Source organism: Canis lupus, chromosome 2, assembly GCF_003254725.2.
Source record: "Canis lupus dingo isolate Sandy chromosome 2, ASM325472v2, whole genome shotgun sequence".
Lineage (NCBI taxonomy): Eukaryota > Metazoa > Chordata > Mammalia > Carnivora > Canidae > Canis > Canis lupus.
In genome coordinates, this window is record NC_064244.1 from 77,392,687 (window position 1) to 77,417,400 (window position 24,714).

The 24,714-nt window shown below is 43.0% G+C and overlaps 1 protein-coding gene across 4 annotated transcripts in view; it reads right to left on the reverse strand.

Moving 5' to 3' along the window:
• Positions 1 to 21,197, reverse strand: part of OTUD3 (OTU deubiquitinase 3) — a 31,607-nt gene extending 10,410 nt beyond the window's left edge. For 2 of the 4 annotated variants that reach the window (XM_049106418.1, XM_025447075.3), the window contains exons 1-4: positions 20,870 to 21,197; positions 12,551 to 12,699; positions 8,078 to 8,190; positions 3,529 to 3,651 (exon numbers count right to left, since the gene is read on the reverse strand). In XM_049106418.1, the coding sequence (XP_048962375.1) occupies positions 3,529 to 3,651; positions 8,078 to 8,190; positions 12,551 to 12,699; positions 20,870 to 21,090 (606 nt within the window). In that variant the 5' untranslated portion in view covers positions 21,091 to 21,197. The remainder of the gene's footprint in view (positions 1 to 3,528; positions 3,652 to 8,077; positions 8,191 to 12,550; positions 12,700 to 20,869) is intronic. The other 2 variants (XM_049106424.1, XM_049106434.1) reach the window with 2 other exon arrangements.
• Between the last annotated feature and the right edge of the window lie 3,517 nt (positions 21,198 to 24,714).

Genomic DNA, 24,714 nt, shown 5'->3' on the forward strand with positions numbered 1-24,714 from the left:
CCCTTGAAAACATGATGCTAAGTGACATAAGCTAGTCACAAAAGCTCACATACTATATGATCCCATTTATGGAAAATATCCAGAACTGGCAAATCCACACAGACATAAAGCAGACTGGTGGCAGCTCAGGGAGAAAAGGAATGGGGAGTGACTGCTTTATTGGCACGTGGTTTCCTACTGGGTAAGGAAAATGTTCTGGAACTGGATGGAGGAAGGAGCTGCACAGCTTTGTGGGTGTACGCAGTGACAGTACATCGTACATTTTAAAATTATGTGGGTGGCACCTGGGTGGCTCAGTCGATTAAAGGTCTGACTTTTGATCTCAGGTCTTGATCTCAGGCTCCTGAGTTCAAGCCCTGCAATGGGCTCTATGCTGAGCATGGAGCCTACTTAAATATATATATTTAATTAATTTATTTATATTTAATTTAATTTATATATATATATATATATATATATAGTTAATTTTATGTTACATGAATTTTACCTGAATTTATTTTTTTTAAAGATTTTATTTACTTATTCATGAGACACACAGAGAGAGAGAGGCAGAGAGACAGGCAGAGGGAGAAACAGGCTCTATGCAGGGAGCCCAATGTGGGACTCAATTCCAGGACTCCAGGATCACGCTCTGGGCCAAAGGCAGGTGCTAAACCGCTGAGCCACCCAGGCATCCCAATTTTACCTGAATTAAAAAAAAAAAAAAGAATTCTGCAGGATAGCTGGGCGTGCACAAAATTAACATTTTATTAACTCTCATATACACAAATGATAAGCAGCTAGGAAATAAAAAGGAAAGATTCTTTCCTTACAATAGAAACAAAAACACAAAACACCTAAGAACACACTCTGCAAAAAATGGGCAAGATCCATAGGAAGCAAATGCTCCTCAGATCACCAAAAAAGTCAATTAAACAAAACAAAACAAAAAAGGCTTATCAGTCTCTTGGCTAGGAAGATTCAACATCATAAAGATGTCACTTTTTCCTTAAGTTAATCTATCCATTTAATGAGATCCCAATAAAAACAAAATCAAGAGGACTTCCTTTTAACTTGACAACCTTATTCTAATATCTATACATAACACACAAGAAAAGGAAGAATATGCAGGAAATTATAAAGAAAGAAAAGTAATGATAAGTGAAAAATTCTACCAGATTTTTTTTCAAGATTTCACTTCTTTGAGACACACACACACACACAGAGGGAGAAGCAAATTCCCAGCCGAACAGGGAGCCCGATGCGGGGAGCCTGGCGTGGGACTCGATCCCAGGATCCAGATCACCACCTGAGCTGAAGGCAGATGCTTAACTAACTGAGCCACCAGGTGTAAATCTCTATCAGATTTTAAAATATGCTCTTAATCAAAACAACAAACACATTAACACATGAACAGAGAAACCAGTGAAATAGAACCAACATCTAGAAATAGACCCAACTACATATGGGAATTTTATATGCAAAAAAAGTGGTATTTTAAATCAGTGGAGAAGATATGTAATAATTAAATGGCTTGGATACAACTAGGTAAGTAACCACAAGGAAAAATATAAAGTTGGATCCATACACTCACATACTTATGGGAATATAAATTCCAAAGAGGTACAAGATACATAATTTTCTTTGAAAAAAACAAAACCACAAAAGTGGTTTTTTCTTTGAAAAAAAGCAAAACCGCATAAACTATAGGAGAATTCTTTTTAACCTCAGAGTATGAAAGACCTTCCTAATTATGACCCAAAACTCAGAAGACATATGTAAAAAAATAAATAAATAAAATAAAATAAAATAAATAAAATTTAAAAACCTGATATTTACCCTCATAAAAACCTAAAACACCACAGCAAAGATTGTTGGAGAAGGAATAAAAAGACAAATGGACAGACTGCAAAAAAATATTGGCAGATCCTACCACAGACAGGGCTTAATATGTAAAGGCTCCTGAAAAATCACTTAAGAAAACAAACAAGGGCAGCCCCAGTGGCTTAGCAGTTTAGTGCCACCTTCAGCCCAGGGCGTGGTCCTGGAGACCTGGGATCCAGTCCCAAGTTGTGCTCCTTGCATGGAGCCTGCTTCTTCCTCTGCCTGTGTGTGTCTCTGTCTCTCTATCTCTATCTCTCTGTCATGAATGAATGAATGAATGAATGAATGAATAAAAGAAATCTTTAAAAAAAAAAGGGTAAAGAAAATGAACACAGCTCACAAAGAAAGGAAATACAAATAGGTTGTAAACCCAGGAAAAGATGCATACACTCACTAATAAGAAAACCACAAATTAAAACCGTTAAGGAAACAATCTTTCCACAGCACTGACAAAGGTTGGAAAATGTGGCGCCACGCTGCACCAGCAAAGATGCAGGAAGAGATGTGTGACAAGAGTGGGAGTGCAAACCGGTAAAGCCTCCACAGACAGCAGTTTGGCAATACCTGTCACAATTATAGATGCACATGTCCTTTGATGCAGGAAGGACTTTCTAGGAATCCATCCCACAGGCCCACTCGCACAAGTGTGAGAACATGTGTATATATAAGGGCACCACATGTTGTTTCTAAAAGCAAAAGCATGAAAATGGCCTCAAAGTTCATCAGGGAGACTGGTCAAACACATTATAACACTACGTAGCCTTACAGACCGCCATGAGCAAAACTCCAGGCTAGGAGCAATGTGAAAGGCACAGTAGACAAGAGTGCATGCAGGATGCTACAACCGGGGACAGGCAGTGTGTAAAGACAGCAAAAGTGGAATACACATGCAGACACGCACACATCGGCTTGAGATGGGAAGTATCCCCAGGAGATTTTATGGCATGCTGATAATACTGGTTGCATTCAGGCAGGGGAACAAGGTTGGAAGAGCAATTTCATTTTATTTTTGAAATTATAAAGAAAGTTTATAATAAAGTTAGAAGAGGCTCATGAAATCATGTTAGCAGAACACAGCAGGAAACACAGCTACATAAGAATCAAACGATAACAAAAACTGTGGTTGACTCTGTGTAATTTTTATTTTCTCCCCTTTTTCTGTGCTTTCTGAACTTCAGATATGAAGCATGGATTAATTTTAAAACACAGAAGTAATTTCAGAATTTTATATAAATTCTATTCATGCAATCAGTCATCAGCTATTCGGAAGAGCAAAAGAATGACAATTTTATCTATCATTGAGGTTAATAAAAGTATTTTCAAAATCAAGCCTACAGATTCTTAAAGACAACTTTCCCTAAAAATATCACTGGTTTGGGGGCACCTGGGCAGCTCAGCAACTCTTGCTTTTGGCGCATGCTATGATCTCAGGGTCGTGGGATCAAGCCCTGCATAGGGCTCCACACTCAGCGGGGTATTGGTTTTAGATTCTTTCCCTACTGCTCCCTCTGCCCTTTCCCCCACTCACACATGAGCTCATGCTCTCTAATAAATAAATAAAATCTTTAAAAAAAAAAAAATCACTAGTTTTTAGCTCCAGGGCATACAGCTCTTGACCTGGTTCCTCCAGGGCTGAAAAGGGAAGAAAATAGGGGCCTCACTCACATCAGTCTGGAGGTGTGCGGGGGCTTCCGAGTTGTCATTGAGCCTCCGAACGCTGTCATAGTGCTCTCCGCACCGATATGCAATATGTAACTCCCGCACACTGCTTTTCTCCGTGCCACGAATCTGCAGGCAAAAGAAGGGAAGACAGATGCCAGCGAGGATCTGGACAGTGTCAACTGAGGGAGGGAAATGTCCCCTGAGTTGTCCGGGAAGCCCAGTCAGCAGGCTCTATGAAGACACGAATTTAGGAGAGGCCTGGATGTGCCAGAGGGCTGGGCCAGAAGAACAGGTATTGGACAAGCATCTGCTACGAGATTTGGTGCTACACACCTGGACTCTGGGCCCTGTTTTTAGCCTCTGATTTAATTTGTGGGGAAAAAAATAAAGACTTTCTCTTAAAAAAAAAAAAAAATGCTTAGGCAACTTCTGAATTCTTTCTCCCACCCATGTTATGTATGCTTCAATATGCTTAACATGTAACTATACAGAAATTCATCCACATGAAAACACATAGTCAAAAGCTGGGACAGACAGACAAGGAAGTTAAAGAAGCTTATGTTTCAGAGGCATCTGCACCCCTCAGCCCCTCTACACCCAGACCCTTTCTAGGATGGAAGGCCCAGGGCCAGAGGCAGATTTGTTCAGCTTGAATCTCAAACAACTTGCGGCCCTCTTTCAGAAAAAGAATACAAAATTACAAATATTAAATTGCTGGAACCCCTCCCAAGACCTTGAAAGGCGACTATAAAAATGGGGGACCTGACACTCATGTTTTACTGGCTTCACAGTAAACCCACTCATCATTAAAACAAAAATGGCATTTTCCATCAACTACATACTAAGAAACATTAACAAGAACAAACTCAAAAATCTCCCACTTATACCAATTTCAAAACAATATTAGACAGTACTACCACAGTACACAACTCTGAAGGCACTGCTCCCAAGGTAGTCTATGTGAATGGTACCCACGGAGCACAGCCCAACAAGAATGGTGTCCCCTGGAGTCGAGCCGTACAGAAGCCCTAATGGCCAGCCTGGGTTTGCCCCTAAGAAACCACCACCTCCACAGAAACTCTGAAGCAATTCCCAATCTCTGCCTTTAAAAGCCCAGTAACTGTTTCTTTGTTACAGCTCCAAAACATCAGCACCTCCTTCTTGTTTCTACTCAAAGTCCTAGGAAGATACTGCCCTTATAATTCAAACAGTATCTGCTCTAAAGACACAGCAAAAGCCATGGAACAGGCAGGAACCAAGCAAGTCTAGCGGTCAGAACCACAGAAATTTCCTCCAGGTAGAATGCTTAGGTCTCAAAGTACAGAGAGTCTGGTTTTGACACATAATAGAGCGAGTACCATTTACCTCCCAGGAAGAGTACTAGAAAAGGAAAACTAGAATCAATTAGAAAACTAGTTGATTAGAATCTTTGAATGACATTATCCCTAAAGCACGCACTTATTTAAATAATAGTACTATATACACATTACGAATAGGAAAAAAAAAAAGCCTGGAAAAATAGTCACCAAATTGTTAACTGTGATGTTACAGGGAAAGAGATTACAGGGAACTTTTACTTTCTACGCTACAGGAGTCTACACTATTCACAGAAGCATATACTCCATGCGTAACCAGGAAACGATGCAGGTTTCAGTATCCCCATGTTGCTAGTGCAAGCCTACTCATTATTCATGCAAGAGCTCTTACCCAAAACAGTAGCAACCAATGTAGTTTCAATTCTTAAATTTTAGAAAATGCTTCAATGGGGAGTGGGAAGATGGAGGAGATCCAGTGCACAGTTCCATTGTACAGGAAGTATATTTATTTTAAAAACATATACTTTCAATGTTTTGCAATGCATGAAAAAACACTACAGAAATGTATTTGGGAAAAAAAAATTTAACTATGAAGAAATTATCTTCCACAACTACCTAGATAACCAAAAAACCTTAAACAACAGTTATGGGGGCCCTTAGATGGCTCAGACAGTTAAGCATCCAACTCTTGATTTCAGCTCAGGTTGTAATCTCAGGGTTGTGGGATCGAACCCTGCATTCAGTGCAGAGTCTGTTTGTCCCTCTCCCTCTGCTCCTTCCCCACAGTCTTTCTCTTTCTCTCAAATAATTAAATAAAATCTGTAAAAAAAAAATAATTATCAGTGGAGGGAAAGGCAGGCTGTGGTTACTAAGTTGGCACAAAATATTTCTCTTCAAGAATAGGGTCATTATGCTATATATTCAAATGATCGCGATGACTTCTGCTAAACAATAAAACATTAATGACAAAAAATTGGGACAATGACAAATTGGCTCTAAGAACATCCCTAGAAAGAGAGTATCTCACAAAATATTAGTGTTCTCTAGTGTCAGTACATCTGACAACACTGCCCCAAAAAACAACACACATACAATCACTGTCTCCCTATATCTTGCACCAACCCACGGAGTATCTAATTTATTCTGTTGTAATATAATTTTGTTAAAGGATATTATGATAGGTGCAAAAGACTGTATACTTCCATTTATATGAACATTCTGAAAAGGCAAAACTGTTAAGAGATAAATCATACATTATATTAGTGGTTACAAGAAACTAGGGATGGGGAGAGGGAACTGTGACACAAAGGGGCATGAGGTGACTTTTTGTAGTAGTGGAAATATTCTGTGTGTTGACAGCGGTGGTAGTTATGTGACGGACAAAAACACAGAAGTTTATAAGGGTGAATTTTACTATCTGCAAATTGTCTCTATAAACTTTACTTTTAATGAGCAAAGGCTAGAAATAAACAATTTACAAAGGAATATTATATGCAGGTGGTATATTTAAAAATGAGGGAAAAAGGGGCACCTGGGTGGCTCAGTGGTTGAGCATCTGCCTTTGGCTCAGGTCGTGATTCCAGGATCCTGAGATCGAGTCTCACATCAGGCTCTCTGCATAGTGCCTGCTCCTCCCTCTACGTATGTTTCTGCCTCTGTATCTGTGTCTCTCATGAATAAATCAATAAAATCTTTTTTAAAAAAATGAAAAGTCATCATTGCCTTTATGATAACAGAAATACATAAGTATCTACACATATACATGGATGTGTCTACATATGTGTAGATGTGCTTCAAGTATGTAAGAAACCACTTACATGTGATTTACAAGTGATACATCCCTTCCCGGTTGTGTATGAATGTTTCTAGCTAACAGTATATGTGAATGCCAGGAATGGCATAACTAAAATGTTAACAGTAATAATCTGTGGGCAATGAGACTCTGGGTGATTTTTATTTGCTTTTATGGGCTTTTCTGAATTTTCAAATTTTTCTATGATTAACGTGTTTTAGCTAATTTAAAAGAAAACTTAGAAAGGGAAGAGTGATGGGAAGAAGGGATGGAGGGCTGATAGAAATCCTACGCACAGTCTTTAGGAGCTGAGCCACAACATGAGAAGCAGTGCTCTGAATGCAAGGATGGAGAGTAGGGGCTGGTAGCCTGCAGAACACTTTCCCCCTGACCTGTGGCCCTCCACACTCCAGAATGCCTGGTTTGATGGACTTTCGGGGGAGATAAGGTTAATTTAGGATACCAAAGGTAAAGAAAGGCGAAAACTGTTGGATGGACCTGTATTTCACGACAGGGGTTAAGGAACCATCCTGAACGTATGTTGTAAAATCTAACTTGCCATAGAGAAACCACTAAAGCCATTCTGTATGGCTAGACAGAGCACAGAAAAAGAGCCTGACATCCAAGGCTGTGAAATAAATTTTGTTATTCAGAACACGCTTTTTAGCAATGCTTACTAAAGTGCATTTGGTTCTTGTCTCCCTCCACCTAAAATAACAAAACATACACATGGGATAGACGTACCTACAACCAGAATTCGTAGGCATTAATTCTCTAGATTTCCACTGTACTTTTTTACAAAATTATCTAAAGTATTTCCATATTAGGCTCTCTGCCCTCAAATTACCCAGTTAACTGACTTGGGGTGTGTATGTGAATTTTTATATATTTTTTTAATTTTTAATTTAATTTTTAAATTTTTTTTAAGATTTTATTTATTCATGAGACACACAGAGAGAGAGAAGCAGAGACACAGGCAGAGGGAAAAGCAGGCTCCCTGTGGGAGCCCGATACAGGACTCAATCCCAGGACTCTGGGATCATGCCCTGAACCAAAAGCAGATGCTCAACCACTGAGCCACCCAGGAGTCCCTACAGTTTTTATTTAAAGTCAAGTTAGTTAACATAGAGTGTAATATTAGCTTCAAGTGTACAATTTAATGATTCAACACTTCCGTAAGATACCTAGTAGTCACCTCAAGTGCCCTCCTATATCCGCATCACCTTGCTGAATAATACTGCTAACCTTTTAAGGTCTCTGACTTCTACTTCAGACTCCATATTACATAGCACAGGGTTTAATTCCAAGCCCCCAGCAGCTTCCTGGCTGTGGTTAGGCCTGCAGTTCAAGTGACCCTATACAGTTCAATATCACCATCTTAGGACACTCCCAATGCTTATTTGTAAATAAGAGCTTAAGATAAGTCCCTCAGTAGGTGACCTACCTGCCACAAAGGGGCATTAAGTTGATGAATCACCACATTCAACTGATGATTTCTTGCAAAGGCTACGATTGCATCATTGCCAGCAAAGGTGCCAGGCTTTGCCAAACTGGCCACTGCACAGAAATAGGAGAGAGAGAAATGAACTCTTTATAATGGAAAAACCCAAATGTAAACATGCTTTGGTATCTGCTTAGTTCTAAATGATAAGAAATGGAAGGATACATCTGAGAAGTCCATTAGCTTAGTCAGAACTAGGAATTCAGCTGGTTCAACAGTACATCAACTGCTACTCAGAGTACCAATCATTCATAAAGAAAGGAGTCATTTCTTCCTTCATTAAATAGTTACTGACTGCTTCCTATATTCTTAATTCTGTAAGAGACATGGAAACGGGACAATAACCAGAGTAACTTTCAGTTTGCTTGATGAGTGTTATCATGTATTAAATAAGCATGGCCCTATTCACTTCTAGATGATTACTTTTAATCCTCAAAACTCTGAAAGAGATATCATCATGCATACCACCTAATAGATAAGGAAAGCAAGGAACAGAGTAGTTTATAATAGTACCCAAGGTCACAGAGCCAGTACACAGCAGAGCTGAGATTGCATCCCAGGCAGCCTGACTCCAAGACCTGGCTCTTGGCCACTCCATTACGCAGCCAGTCACAGTTTGAGTTCAAGGAGTCTACAACCAACAGGGGACAAACAGCAAGAAAATAGGCACCAGTGATGCATAAGTGCTGCAGGAAAGGGATATACAGTAAAGACCTTAACCTTGCCCAGAGAGGTCAAGCCTTTGTCCCTGGCTCCTGATTAAGAACTCCTAAGCCCTTGAAATTTCCCAAGTGAAAGGATGATGGGCCCCTTGGCCACATTTGACAGTTTATGCAAAGGAGGTAACTCAGAGGGGGCCTCTCTGGCCATGTGATGTTAGGAAAACCTAGGGGATTAGGAGCTAGATACTGAGTGTAACCACTTAGGCAATCAATAATATTAACAACTAATCCATAATGAAACCCCAATAATCCAAACAAGAAGTTTGTGTATGACAATATTCTGTGACTGTGTAACCTGCCCAGACCTACCCCTTGTTAATTTTGATCTGTGTTCTTTCCTTGTAACAAACTATAACTGTGAGTCTAATAGCCATCAGTGAGTTCCAAGTCCTACTAACAAATTATTGAACCTGAGAGTGGTTTTGGGAAACCCCAAATTTGCAGTTGGTATCAGAAGAGACGGAAGTTTTGTGGAACACTGCTCTCAGACCCTGTCACTTGGCTAACTTCAGATCAGGACCACAACCCAGTCTGGTAGTGGGAGAGGGAGGTACGGTAAATCAGACGAGCTTCTCAGCTGAGACAATTGCACTGACACCCAAAGGGCAAGTAGGAGACAGACAGAAGAGTAAGAGATGACATTCAAAGCAGAGAATGAGCTTGAGTGCTGTACAGTACATGGGAACTTGGGACTGCTGAGAGCTGCGGGGGAGTGGGCAGGGAAAGGGGGGAACAGAACAGAGCGGGAAGCAGCAAGAGACAAGGGTGGGGAAATAAGAAGAGCTGAAGAGTTTGGACTTTATCCTCAGGTCAGTAGGGAGCTGCCAACAGATTTTACATAGGGGAGGGATGTCTTAGATGTACATTTAGATCACCACTCTGGCTGCAATTTGGAAAACAAACTCTAGGGGGTCAAGAGGCGATGGAATCAGTCCAAAATGTATCGAAGAAATCTAGGCAAATGGCCACCGAAGCTGGATATTACGAGGGAGCAATGAAAGAAAAAACATTGAGGTAGAAGTGACAAGACTTAATGAACAATGGGGCAGGAGCAGGGACTTCAAAGAGCTGAAGGGGCCAGGGTCTAAAGGAAAGGAAGAATTCTAAACAATACAGCCATATGCCAGGGCAACCAAGCCCTAAAGAGCTAAATGAGCCATTCATTTGTTCACTTTGCAAATATCTTCTGAGTGCCTATCATGTGTCAGGCATTAAACATACATTAACTAGAAGAGTAATAATAGTAAATCTAGGCTTCCACTGACCTGCAAATGGAACATAGAGACTTCACGGTTTCCTTTCATTCTCATTCTGCAATGGCAGTCAGAGCCACCTCTCAGGCTTTTGAGGCTCAAATTCTTACAGAGAACCAACCAACCATCAGGCAAACACAGTGGCATTTCAAAAAAACACCTTCCCGCCATACATCTATAGTGACTCTCACACTAGCAACTGCCAGCTTGGGTCCCTTGTCCTGCCACACCCCCAAATCTGCCATGCGACCTCCACCGCAGAGATTCACAGCAGAATTTCCAGTCACAAACTGAAAACTCTCAACATCCATAATGGTATTTTAATTGGACCAATGACACAATTCATTTTATATAGCACTAAACTGCAAAACTTGGCCTATAGACCCACACTTGTAAACAGCTGACCATCTGGTAACCTGGTACCTGCTCAAAAAGTGAGCCAGAGGAACCATTGAGAACAGAACTCAGTGACTGGGTGGGTGGGGTGCTGCTGTGTCCCTTTGCCTCTGGCACCTAACGAATAAGTCCTTTCCTACTGAGGAATGAGGAAGGCTTTGGGGTCATAGACAGTTTCCTTCCCAAAGGTCTTCCTCCTGTGGCCCTCTATCTTGATAGAGGGTACAAGGATACAGCTACCTAGCCATTCTCCAGAACTTTCAGATTCACCTTTGTCTCCTCTTCCCCCTCCCCTCCTTCCCATCTCCAATGAGGCCTATCAATTACACTGTCAACTGTGTCTTGGTTTGCACCCTACTCGTCACCCCCGGGAGCTGATGGAGACCCTCTTATTCTTTCATCTGGCCAGTGTGGAGAGCCTTCTAACTCATCCTCCTTCTCAGTCTCTCTCTGCCCATTCTTTAAAAAAAAAAAAAAAAAGATTTTATTTATTTATTCATGAGAGACACAGAGAGAGAGAGAGAAAGAGAGAGAGGCAGAGACACGGGCAGAGAGAGAAGCAGGCTCCATGCAGGGAGCCCGACGTGGGACTCGATCCCGGGTCTCCAGGATCATGCCCTGGGCTGAAGGCGGCGCTAAACCACTGAACCACCCAGGCTGCCCTCTCTGCCCAATCTTGACAGGATTTCCAGAGTTAGTTCTCTAAACACACAACAATTCTGCCGCTTTTTAATAAGGGTATTATGTGAGCCCTATGATGAAAATGTTAGCTATAGAGCACAAATATATCAACACCTCATTTACTAGATCCTTAAAGTTTTGTTTTTTTTTAAGGTTTTAATTATTTGAGAGAGAGAGAGAGAGCACGCGCATGAGCAGGAGGAGAGACAGAAGGAGAAGATACCCTGCTGAGTAGAGAGCCTGATGCAGGGCTCCATCCCAGGACCCTAAGGATTATGACCTGTGCCAAAGGCAGATGCTAAACCAACTGAGCCACCCAGACGCCCCAATCCTTAAAGTTTAAAAGCTCAAATGTAAAAAAAACAAAAAAACAAAAAAAAAAAAACAAAAACAAACAAAAAAAAAAAAACAAAAAAAAAAATAAAAATAAAAATAAAAGCTCAAATGTACTAGGGCACCTAGATGGCTCAGTCAGTTAAGTGTCCAACTCTTGATTTCAACTCAGGGTCATGATCTTGGGGTCCTGGGAATAAGCCCCGCGCCAGGCTCTGCATTCAGCGGGGAATCTGCTTGTTCCTCTCTCTCTGCTCATCCATCTTTGTGCTCTTTTTTTCTCTCTCCCTAAAATAAATAAATAAAGATATTTTAAATAGATCTGAGCTAATTTAAATCACTAATTGACTTGCCTCAAAGAAAAGTGGTTGTGTTTGGGTTTCTGGTGAGAAATTAAAATGACTATTGCTTTTTCTGATTATAAAAGCAATAAGTGGTCATTTTAAAAATCAGAAAGATATGCAGAAGATCATTTAAAACCGTCATATTCCGCCATCCCCAGATGGCTGATATTTATTAGGAATTTAATTGTATTATCTAATTTAGTCTGTACCAAAAACCCTATAAATTAGGTGTTATTATTATCTCCAAGTTAGGTGCTATTACTATCCCCAATTTCATACCAAAGTGAGTGGTTTCTGAAAATAAGTGGAGCCAAGAATTAACAACCATAAAATGTTAGTACCTATCCACTTTCCCCTTGTGTGTTTCTGTGTACGTATACCTTTCAAAATGAAGATCAGTCTATGTAACATTTTATAGGCTTTTACCCCTCACTGAATAAAGAAGTCCATAAACAGCTTTTCAGGTTAATTAACAGCATCATTTTTATTAAGGGTACAGACACCTAAAACTATTGATTCCCAATTGTCTAGCATGCTGCCTATTACAGAGCAAATAAATAGTTGTTGAATAAATGAATGCCATAATTTATGCAATCAAACCCCTGGCTGGGAGGGTGGGGAATGCTGATGGATTTAATTACCCAATGCATTACTCCTGGAGGATCCAGTGTCCCACGGTGAACCTACCATGTTTCTCAAAAGGAATGTCATCTTCTACAAAGGGTTCAAAATCTTCCCGCTGCTTTATCATGTAATCCACTGTCTCTTGTCGGTGCTTGAGATGATTTCGTGAGTGTCCCTCCAACTGATCACCAAGTGCTCTGAATAGGCAATTGCTATCAAAACAAAAATGTTGGTCAAGACCTTTTAGAAATGAACTTAGTTCATCTGAAGCAACGATGCTTCGTGTAAGGCCACCCATGGAAATCCTTCATGTGGAGATAAAGCCTCAACTCTGACAGTCCAGGATTCTTCTCAAACACCGTGGGGAGAGCACTAGGGAAGACATTTAACCACATCACCTTCCTAAGAGGCAACAAACTAGGACCTTATTCCCCACTTACCAGCTGGCTGGCTGAAGAAAGACATTAAATTCCCAGGCCTCAGCTGCTTCAATACACGGAGGTGGTAATACACTAACTGCCTGAAGGGTCCAGACATTACAGGCCGTTCCACACGTGAGGACTGTGATTCCCAGAGCCCCTTCCAAAGTAATAAATCCTATCAACTGCTTCTTCTCTGAAACAAGCTCCATTAGGGCTGCCCAGCTAACTAATCATTCATCTGACAAAGAGTACCAGAAAGACAGCAACTTGCTAAGCTCCTAGTAGAAGAAAGTGAACCTACATCCTGTTTGAGTCCTCCAAACATACTGGAGAAGACTATGAGAAGGAAAAGTCCATAGACAACACATAGTTGTACTATGCAATGACACTCTCCCTCCTTGGCTCCTCTCCTCCCACCCAGGGAGCCACAACACCGTTGTTTTTCCTGCCAAATGAGAATTTTAAATACCATTTTTTGTTTCTCAAATTAAAATGCTGGTAATAAACTTCAAGAGCTATCTTTCCTTGGAAACTCCTCAAAGGCTTCTAAAATTCCAAACTGTATCACAGAGCCCAGATACACAGAAACTGAACAAGACAAACACAATCTAGTATCCTTAAAACTAAGGGAAAAAGCCATTCTGAAGCCTAACAGCTGCCCAATTTCATACCAAACTGTTCACTTTTCCAAATGAAGAGTAAACTCATTGCAAAACATAAATTCACCACTTTCAGAACTTCAGACCTAACTGTGTAGGAGAAAAAAGTTTTGTTTTTTTTTCCAACTCAGAAAAGTGAGTTTTCAACAGAAAATTATGAAAAAACAGGAATCTCTTCAAACCTATGAGAATGTATACCTTTTGGGTTTTTTCGTTTTGTTTGCTTTTGCAAAGGAGGAGGAGAGAATTTAAAGAATGCAGATTCTATAAACTAGAAACAAACTATGCATCAATTTGGGGTAAAATTCTAGAACTGACTGGAATATAGCATTTCTATATACAACATTGAGGTGTCTTTTGCTAAAATTTAACAATAGCTGCCTTTTCTCACCCACAGGGAAAAAAGCAAACTAATGGATAAGATGTTCTCAATTTTAAGCCTTTTTCTCAAACTTCTCTAAACCCTTAGTACTTGCCACAACTAATCAGTCTATTCTTGAATCTAGTTTAAGGGGTGTGATTGATTGATTGATTGATTGATTTTAAGAGGTATGATTTAGAGGCACCTGGGTGGCTCAGTCGGTTGAGCATCGACAGTGGCTAAGGTCATGATCTCAGGGTTATGGGATCAAGCCCACGTTGGGCTCTGTGCTCAGCACAGAGTCTGTTTGTCCCTCTCCCCCACTCTCCCCGCTTGTGGGCACCAGTGCTCTTGCTTTCCCTCTCATAAATAAATTAAATAAATAAATATATAAAAAAATTTTTAAGGTGTGATTTAGCACAAAATTATGTATTCAGTTATCCTTACATTAAATTCATAGTATTCTACAGAAAGTAACATGCTTTCTTAGAATGTTCAGTAACATGGGCAAATGTCCTCCATATAAGCCAAAACAGGAATAAAATTAAGTATATTGCATGAGCTTGACCGTATACGTCTGCACATCACATACATAGACACAGAAATACACACAAATGCATGCAAAGCAAAACACTACAACCATCCCTTACACAGCTCTTACAATGTGCCAGGGACTGTTCTAAACATTTTATACATATTAAATATGTTCAGTCCTCACAACTCTATGGGACAGGTACTATTATTATCCCCCTTGGTTAACTTAACCCACGGTCACAAAACCAACAGATGGTGGGCCCAGGATTCAGACCCAGGCACCAAAAGGTTAGCTGTAGTTATCCCTAGACAGTGGAATTAGGAGTAACTCTTAAGTGTATTTTAATATATTTTTCTATATTTACCAAACTTTCTGGAGCTTACTAAAAATTAGTCAAAATGAAAAATCAAGATAGACAAATTGCTTTCTTTTCTGACAGAGTTACAAGACAGTGACACAGGAAAAGTGAACACATACTACATCCTTAGTGCAGCGGGCACCCTTAGGGAGCCCAGCAGAAGCACTCATAACACCCACAAGAACATATGACCAGTGCCCAAAGGCCCTCAAGGTGAACCCAACTGTTTCCTGAGCCCACACCTTCACCCATTAAACTACAGCAGGGCTTCTTGACATCCATACTACTGACATTTGGGGATGATTCTTTGTTGTGGGGGCTGCCCTGTACACTGCAGGATGTTCAGGAGCATCCTTGGCCTCTACCCACTAGATGCCAATGGCACCTCCACCACCTCCTTCCCTATCAGTTGGGACAACCAATACTGTCTCCAGACATGGCCAAATGTCCCCTGGGGGCGACAAAATCATCTCCACTTGGGAACCACTGCACTACCAAGTTATATGTAAGGTCTTGTATTTGAGTTCACAAAAATAAGCAACTACGTAAATAGAGGAAGAGTTCTGGGTGCTCAATAATAGCTTAGTAGGAGACAATATCGTAACAGCCACCGAAAGGACTAATGGCCACCAAGGCTGCAATAATAGTAGTAAATGTGCAGAAAGGGCAGGGTGGGGGGAGGGACAGGTTTTGTCCTCTTTGAGGTCAGACCACAGCTAGAGCACTAGATGTGATTCTGGTTACCACATTTTACGAGAGATGTGTTCAGATGGGAAGTGGCTTTAAACTACATAATATGAAGAGCATGAGCAACTAGTGTTTAACCTAAAGCAGGCTCAGTGGGACATGAGAGCTACGTCCAACTATGTGTCACAGTGAAAGGGATGCTGTATTTGTACAATAAAACTAAAACTAAACTAAAACATGGGAGCTCCAGAGACACAGATTCGAGCAAATGAAAGGAAATTTTAGCTCTATGGAATGAGATTATAAACTAAGGATCTTGTAAACTTCTATCTATTGGCAATCCCCAGTAATTGTCTACATATGTGTTGTACACAACGGTAGCCAATAGCCACATGTGACTACTGAGCATGTTAAAACGTGTTTAATCAAAACTGAGGTGTGAAGAAAAAAAAAACTGAGGTGTGTTTTAAGAATAAGATACTGGATTTTGAACAGTATTTTTAAAAATGTAAAATATCTCATTAAAAATGTTTATATTGATTGTATGTCAAATGATAGTATTTTAACATATAACGGCTTACATATATATTAAAATTAGTTTCACCTGTTTCTTTTTTTTTTTTTTTTTTTAAAGATTCTACATATTTGAGAGAGAGAGAGAGAAGCAAGAGAGAGCACAAGCGGGGTGTAGAGGGAGTAGCAGGCTCCCTGCTGAGCAGGCACCTCAATGCGGGGCTCGATCCCAGGACCCTGGGATCACGACCTGAACTAAAGGTAGACATCTACCCAACTGAGCTACCCAGGCACCCCTCTTTTTCAATGTGGCTAATGGAAAAAAAATTAATTACATTAAATTACATACTGCCTCCTGTTTTATTTCTATTGGACCAGCAATGGTCTAGACCACTGATTCTCAAAGTATGATCCCTGACTACTTGAAAACTTTGAAATGAAAATTCTCAGGCCTCACCCAGGCCTACTGAGTCAGACATTCTGGGGTTAAAGTCAAGCAACTAGTTCCTCCAAACTATTCTGTTGCATTCTAAAGTTTGAGAAACACTAGCCTAGAATCTAGACTCTAACTCGGTAGCTTGCCAGTATGGCTGCACACTAGAATCACCAGTGGACGTTTTAAAGATTATCAATAACCAAGTCCCACTGCCTGAGATTCTAGTATAGCTGATCTAGGAAAGGCCAGATACTATTTTTCCCAAAGTTCCCTAAATGATTCTACTGTGCCAGCAAGGTTGAATACCACTGAGCTAGACACAAGGCTGCTGTACACAGGATGCAGGTACTAATGGATAATTACACAAGATGATGTGTGAATACCCTTCCAGCACTAAAATTCTATGATACTAAAGTCAAAATATAACTTGTTTAGCATAGAGATAAATGGTTAAAATTAGTGATTCTTTAATGTTTTTAGTAATGTAATTAGCAATGTAACTTAGGGCAACATTTAGTAAGATGCAACTGGATACAGTTCAGAGAGATGCTGATATTGTACTGCGCGATCCAATTAGAGATTCTTTTCACGCTATAGCCAATCATGTTTTTAAGGACGACACCAAGGTTAGAATGTTTATTTCTTAAAAAAAAAAAAAAAAAAAAAAGAATGTTTCTTTCTTGTTTTGAACCTGAATCTAATTTATGTATGGGTCCACCTCCAGTCAACATGACAAACACGAAGGTGGCCCATGACACATGACAAAAGCCCGTAAGTAGCTCTGTGATTAATCTATGCTAAATTGACTCAACTCATGTAAAGGCTACATTAGAGGATACCAGCTAATTTATCCCCAAGCGCCCAGAGGTTCCAGGATGCTACGAGTACCATACCGCCTACAATCAATATGCCTCCATAGCGAGATGCTATGTCAGGCTACTCAGTATTGTAATCAGACCAGAATGGAAAGACAAGAGTGGAGGCTGTCAACTTTTCGGCATTACCAAAACTTTATCATATTTCACCAAGAGTACACAATAAATATTAATAAAGAATCTGTTGATACTTACTAAGTAAACAATCACATACACAGGAAACACCATCCACTGCACAGTAACAAAGCCTGTCATCATCATATCCAAAAGCGCCACAGTACTAGAGGGCTGGGCCACAGCCCATCTCATGGTACCCATGGGAAGAATGTGTGAACAGAGAGAGGTGAGCTTCATGGAACCCAAAGAGAAGGAATTATCATCATTTTATCTAACATTGTCTCAAGAATAAGAACCTCAGAAGGGAGAGAGATGAACATTCTGGCCTCTGGCCTCTGCACGGTCACTGCCACTGGTCTACCCTTGTACCGATACTCCTGTCATCCTAAACAACTCGTGGCTCTCTCAAAAATAATGCACTCCTACGCCTCTACATATATTACTCCTCGGCCTGGAACGTTCTCTTGGCATATTCCTACTGGTCCTTTATGACCTAGTCTGGGTATGACTTCCTCTGAAAGGCACCTGGCACAGTGTAAGTTTCACTGAACGCTGGCTGAACGAACGAGGCCTCCTTGATCGCGTCAGGGGGTACTGGCTGCTTCCTTCTCAATAGGACTATAATCAGTCACTAATTGTTATATATACCAAACTATAATTATTTACATCATCCATTTTCAAAGTGTGGCCCAGTTTTGGGGAGGGAGAGGTAGCTCTGAGACCCTTTCAGAGTATTCTTGAGCTCAAAACGAAGATGTTACCTATGTTTTGCACTTTTACTCTCTCACGAGTGTACAGTGGAAACTTTCAAAGCCCACCTGATACATAAGGGCTATCACTCTGACAGTTAATGGAATGTGTGCTCCTGTATTCTCGTGTTTTTAATTTTTCTGTTTTAATTCCAAATACAGTAACTATTGGTAGCCATAACCCACATAAACAAAAGCTCTGGGCAGCCCCGGTGGCCCAGTGGTTTAGCGCCACCTTCGGCTCGGGGTGTGATCCTGGAGTCCCGGGATCGAGTCCCACATCGGGCTCCCTGCATGAAGCCTGCTTCTTCCTCTGCCTGTGTCTCTGCCTCTCTCTCTCTCTCTGTGTGTTTCTCATGAATAAATAAATAAAATCTTAAAAAAAAAAAAAAAGCTCTTTGGAGTTATCAGTAATTTTTAAGAGTATAAAGGGCCCCCAGGCCAAAACGTCTGAGCCTGCTTATACATTTGTCTCTTCCTAGGCTGTGAACTCCTTAAGTACCTTAGTCATCAATGGATTCCCAGCTCTTGTTCAACCAATGTCTGCTGAATTAACTAAAGAAGTATGTTCCTTTGGGGGTAGGGCAGAGTAGAGGCAGTACACCCAAAATGAAAGCTCCTGCAAGATTTTACAGTCCCCTGCGCTGCAATTCCTGCTCAGAAGCAACCTTCTGTTGAGTACTCCGGTTTCCTGGACACCCTGACATTGAGAATATCATATCCAGTGTAACGGACACAAGCAATCCAATCATTTGCTAGGAACAGCCCCGCTTCAACCCAAGTGTGCAGCATTCAGCTGTAAAGTATTCTGGTTTATACAGCAGTGTCTTGTGCTTATTCAGTCTGACTAGGATAAGTAAGGCCCAGAAGAGTGAATAAACTATATTTGACAGAATCAAGGTACCAGGCTAAAACTAAGACATGGCAAAGCGAGTCTCTACTTGTAGCAACTCCACTAAGAAAACCTCCCTTTCAGCAGCCTTGCTGAGGGTCTAGTTGGCCTCCACAATATTTTTTTTTTTTTACCACTTATTCATACAACAAAAATGCACTGAATGTCCTCTATGTACTAGCCGCTATGCTAGGTGGTGGTGAGTGAAATGCAACCGAGCTCTAAGTAAGGCCATGTGTCTAAGCACTGAAGATCTGCAGGAAAGGTGGGAAAGATAAATTAGGGCCTTAGTTCATAAATAGTCTCAATCCATAAGCTACAACCGAATGTGAAATCCAAAAAACATGTGCTTCCCCTTTCTTCCACACTTAGTAAGTAAAGCAATTAATTCTATCTGGCCTTTGACTTCATCTTATTCCTCCCTCTGCCCTTTCTGAGCCCTCAAATGGAGGGAAGAATGACGGCAGCCAGGCTGTTAACTAACACTCTCTCTTCCGGAGCAACAGGCTCTGGCAACAAGAACCCCCCCTCTGACCTACCCTAACCCCTGCAATGAGCCCCTTTCCTCTTTTTCCTTCTGTCATCCATGCTCCTGGATCCATAACCTCTTCCCTTTCCCCATTTTTTTCTCCCTCCTACCCCACTTATTTTTTTTTTAATTTTTATTTATTTATGATAGTCACAGAGAGAGAGAGAGAGAGGCAGAGACACAGGCAGAGGGAGAAGCAGGCTCCATACACCGGGAGCCCGACGTGGGATTCCATCCCGGGTCTCCAGGATCGCACCCTGGGCCAAAGGCAGGCACTAAACCACTGCGCCACCCAGGGATCCCCTACCCCACTTATTTAGCTTGCATTTTCCCCCACTTCCCCACAAATAAATAAATGAATGAATGAATAAAAACTGGCCCTAGATTCCAGAATGAATGAATAAATAAATAAAACTGGATCTAGATTCCAGAATGAATAAATAAATAAAACTGGCCCTAGATTCCAGAATGAATGAATGAATAAATAAAACTGGCCCTAGATTCCAGAATGAATGAATAAATAAATAAAACTGGCTCTAGATTCCAGAATGAATGAATAAATAAAACTGGCCCTAGATTCCTGAATGAATGAATGAATGAATGAATAAGTAAATAAACAAAACTGGCCCTAGATTCCTGAATGAAAAAGTAAATAAATAAAACTGGCCCTAGATTCTAGAATGAATGAATGAATAAATAAATAAATAAAACTGGCCCTAGATTCCTGAATGAATGAATGAATGAATAAATAAATAAATAAATAAAACTGGCCCTAGATGCAGAGTGAATGAATGAATGCGAGCAAACTGGGCCTAGCTTGCAGTCTAAGCCCCGGCACAAGCTCGGGGAAGCCTCGGCGGGGAAACTGAGGCCCCAGCAGGCGAGCGCTGCAGGAGTTCCCTTCAGCCCGGCGAAGACCGAGTCCCCACGAGTGAGGAGCGGGGCGGCAGCCCCCAGCGGGAGCCCGAGGCGGCAGCTCGCTCTCCGAGGGGCCCGGCGTCGGCGGCCCCGGGGCTCCCCACTCGCGGCCCCGCCCCCTCCTCCGGTCCGTCTCCGCTCGACGTCACCTCTCGGGGACGCCCTCCCGGGCACGACGTAAGGAGACCCCGGCTCCAGGGCTGCGTGTCACGCGGGGCCGCGAGCGTCCCGAGCGCCCCGAGGGCCCCGAGGGGATGGGGGCGGCCCCCGCGCCCCGCCCCCCCCGCGCCGGCCGGGGGAGCGAGGGGACAGCGCGCCCGGCCCGCCTCACCCGTCCCCCGGCACCTCCCGCAGCTTCAGCCCCAGGGCCTGCAGCTGGTTGGCGAAGCTGACGCACTCCTCCTCGCAGCCGCCGCCGCCGCCGGACTCCGGCCGGTTCCGCCGCTCCTTGGCCAGGGCCCGGCGTGCCGCCCGCTCGTCGCGCTTGCGCTCGGCCTCGGCCTTCCGGCTGCCGCTGCCCGGCCGGCCCTTCGCCGCCTGCTTTCGGGACATGGCCGCGGCGAGACGCGCCGCCCGCCGCGCGCCGGACTCACGGGCCGCCGGAGCCAAGCAGCGCGGGCGACCGAGCCCGGCGACGGCGACGCGCCCACCGCGCCTGCGCGGGCGCCGGGCACCCGGGTCACGTGACGGGGCCCCGCCCCGCCCCCCCTCCGCGCGGCTCCGGCGGCAGGCACCATAGAGAGCCCGCCTCGGAGGGCTAGAGGGGCCCCGCCTCCGTTGGCTCCGCTCTGCCCCCGGCGGCGGGTGGTGCTCTGCGCGGGGAGCGGGTGGCTGCGGAGACCGGGAAGCCCGGGAAGGTCAAAGCAGAGAAACGGAGGAGGATGGAGAAGTGACCTGAGACGCAAGAGCAGCGACAGAAACGAGGGGAGAAAGGGAGCTAAAAACCGAACTCGCTTCGGGAGCCTACAGTTGGGGTGGGCGCGCTCACATGGCCCAATCTTGTTTAATTATCCCCGTATTAGGGGAAAACAGGATCGGAGAGGTTAAGGAATTGCAAGAAGAGCTTTGCGCAGGCTCCAAAGCCCATCCGCTTTGTTTGTTCAGTCAGCCCCTCTCTCGACCCCTCTACCATCCTCATAACTCAAGGGAGAGGCTGTCCTCGTTCAAAACTTGTGGCAACTCTGGGAATCTGGATTCCACTCTAGGGTGACCCACCCAGGTTTGCAGTGAACTAAGGGTTCCCTGGGACGCAGGGCTTGCAGTCCTTGGTGACCCAGGGTCGTTGGGTCACTCTGCTTCACACCCGCCCGTTCTGGAACTTAACCCCAACTGTAACCCCCCTCTCTCCTGCAGTAATCCCTTAGCTCAAAGGCAGAATGAGACACATCAACATTTTCTCTTGTTTTTTTTTTTTTAAGATTTTATTTATTTATTCATGAGAGACACAGAGAGAGAGGCAGACACAGGCAAAAGGAGAAGTAGGCTCCCACCCTGATGTGGGACTTGATCCCAAGACCCCGGATCATGACCTGAGCCAAAGGCAGATGCTCAACCACTGAGCCCCCCGGGTACCCCATCGACATTTTCAAGGGTTTATTTTGAGCATGCATCATTAGAATGGAGCAGAGCCAAACCCAAGGTGGTTGGAGACGCTCCTCCAACAGGAGCTAGGGGAGAGGATTTTATAGAGAAGACAGGAACTCAAGCAAGGAAATTATTTGATTGGCTGTAGCATGAGCAGTTGACGTACTTGGGAAACCCTATTTGACTGTGCTTGGTTCTTAAGCTTCATTTTCTGGGATTTGAGTGCACTGACTCTGGCTTAGGGTTTGGTGCGCTTCTGTAGTTACAAGGCATTCTGTAGTTACGAGCCACCTCGGTCTAATGGCCTCCTCGTTCAGTTACCTTAATATCCTCTCCTCCCTCATCTCAGTCCCTCTTTCTTAACTCCTCCCCTTCCCATAGTCATGCTACTGCTTTCTCCTCCTCATGGCCCTCTAAAGCAATCTCACCATCTCTGGAAATGTTCCTAATGTTTCTGCCTTTAATAACTATCTCCTCCCTCTACCTACAAGTTCCTCTTGGGTTATGACCAAAAGCAGCATCCGAATGCTCAGTTTCAACCAGCATCTGTATTTATCTTCGATCAGTAACTCTCATCTTGGGCTCTGTGTCAGGTAACCAGCATCACCCTGAGCCAAAGAGACAGGGGGATTGTCCTCAGGAAGCCCAGGTTCTAGTGGGACCTATAGGCAAGGACACCACCATTATAATACTGCATGAGAAATGCTATAGGAAGAGGCACAGGGTGCCACGGGGGGAAAAAGTGGAGTGAAAGATGCAAAAAGGCTTCTGGGAAGAGCTGAGTGACAAGCTGAATCTGAAAGGATGAGAAGGACTTGGGCAGATTGAAAGTTCAGAGGGAGGGGACAGTGTGTCCGTTTTGCAGACTGAAGGAAGTGCCGTCTGACGGGACTAGGGGGCTTGAGCAGAAAGTGGAAGGAAAGCCCAGCTCCGGCCCAATCTCATAGGGCATATAAAGGGGCTCAGCCCAAGCCCTTAGAGCTGTGGGGGCCCATCCTGGGAACATACATGATCAGGTGTATGTCTAGAAACATGTCTTCTGCTTTGGTGAGGAGAATGGGTCTGAGGGCAGATGCCACATAGGAGGCTCCTGTAGATGTCCAAAGACAGATGATGGTGATGTGATGCTAAGTCCGGGGTGGAGGGGGAGAGAGGGAAATGGGAAAGAGAGATTAACATGCTGATACAAGTGCCTAGAAGGGAATTGGACTTGTCTTGGAATGTTGCACATGCTTCACTGAAGTTCCTGAAATTCTTCCCCTACAGATCCTTCTTTTGTTCTCAGGAAGAATGAGTGTGAATTGTTCCTGGACCTGCCTTTTCTTGCACAGACATTTTGAGGCTTTAGATGACCCCTTCTGTTATGTTTAGTAAGGGGAGGGTGCTGGGCAGTGCTGGGAGTGCAAACCCACTGGACAGCATGGCAGAGACCGAGGTTCTGGTCCGGATCTATCACCTTCAGACTCCATGATCTTGGGTTAGTTCCTCCACCTGCCAAGTTCCTGTTGTTCATCTGGAAATTAGCAATGAAAACAGCAAAGACCAAATGCAACAGTAATGACAGTAATGACAAACTTCTGTGGTGTTACTCTGTGCTAGGCACTGTTCTTATTGCTTTGCAAGTACTATCTTGTTTAATTGTTATAACAACCTAATGAAATATGTAATGTCTGGGGCACAGAGAGGTCAAGTAACTTGCCCAAAGTCACAAAGTGACAGAGCCAGGATTTGAAGCCAGGCCATTTCACTCCAGACTATATACTCTTTTTTTTTTTTTTTTTTTTAAGTGAGCTCCACACCTACCATGGGTCTTGAACTCACGATCCTGAGATCCAGAGTCACACACTCTACCAACTAGGCCAGCCAGGCGTCCCAGGACTATATGCTCTGAACCACTGTATCAAACTACACACATAACTTTTCATAAACTGCACAAAACTCTACATAACACCTGAATTTATTTCATTTTTATTTCATTTTATTTCATTTATTTCATCATTAATTCTCCCATGCATCCCATATTATTGCTGATACAGTCTTTCTACCCCTGTTGTCACATATCACCGTTGTCTGATTTTCTATTTAACTTTTTCCGTGTTAAAGCAGACCACAATGATTTAGAGCCTGGTGGGCCTGGATTTCTATCCTGGGTTCACCTCAGGTGAGTGATTTCACTTCTGAACCTCAGTTTGCTATTCTGTCAAATGTCCATGCCAACGTAGGGACAGGAGGGAGAGTTCTAAACATTAATAGAAACACAAAGCCCCAGACCCACAGGCTTAACAAAGTTGCTTGAAACCTTCCTCTGTGGTGGAAAGCCCATGGGACGAAGGCAAAGCCTGGCGTTGCAAACTTCAGAAACCAGAAGAGGAAGACTTGTCTTCGCGAAACATGGAAATGCAGAACATGTGCAAACAGTGACAGAAATACAAACGCTTGCCTTTCTTGTAAAATTCTTTTCTTCCAAAGGCCCATGACCTTTTGGGCCATGCCTAGAATTTCGAAGGAACTCATTGCTCTTCTCTCAGCAGAGACCTCTGCTAGACAATGTCACCCTTTGAGTGCAAACAAAGGCTGCTTCTGTGTTATATC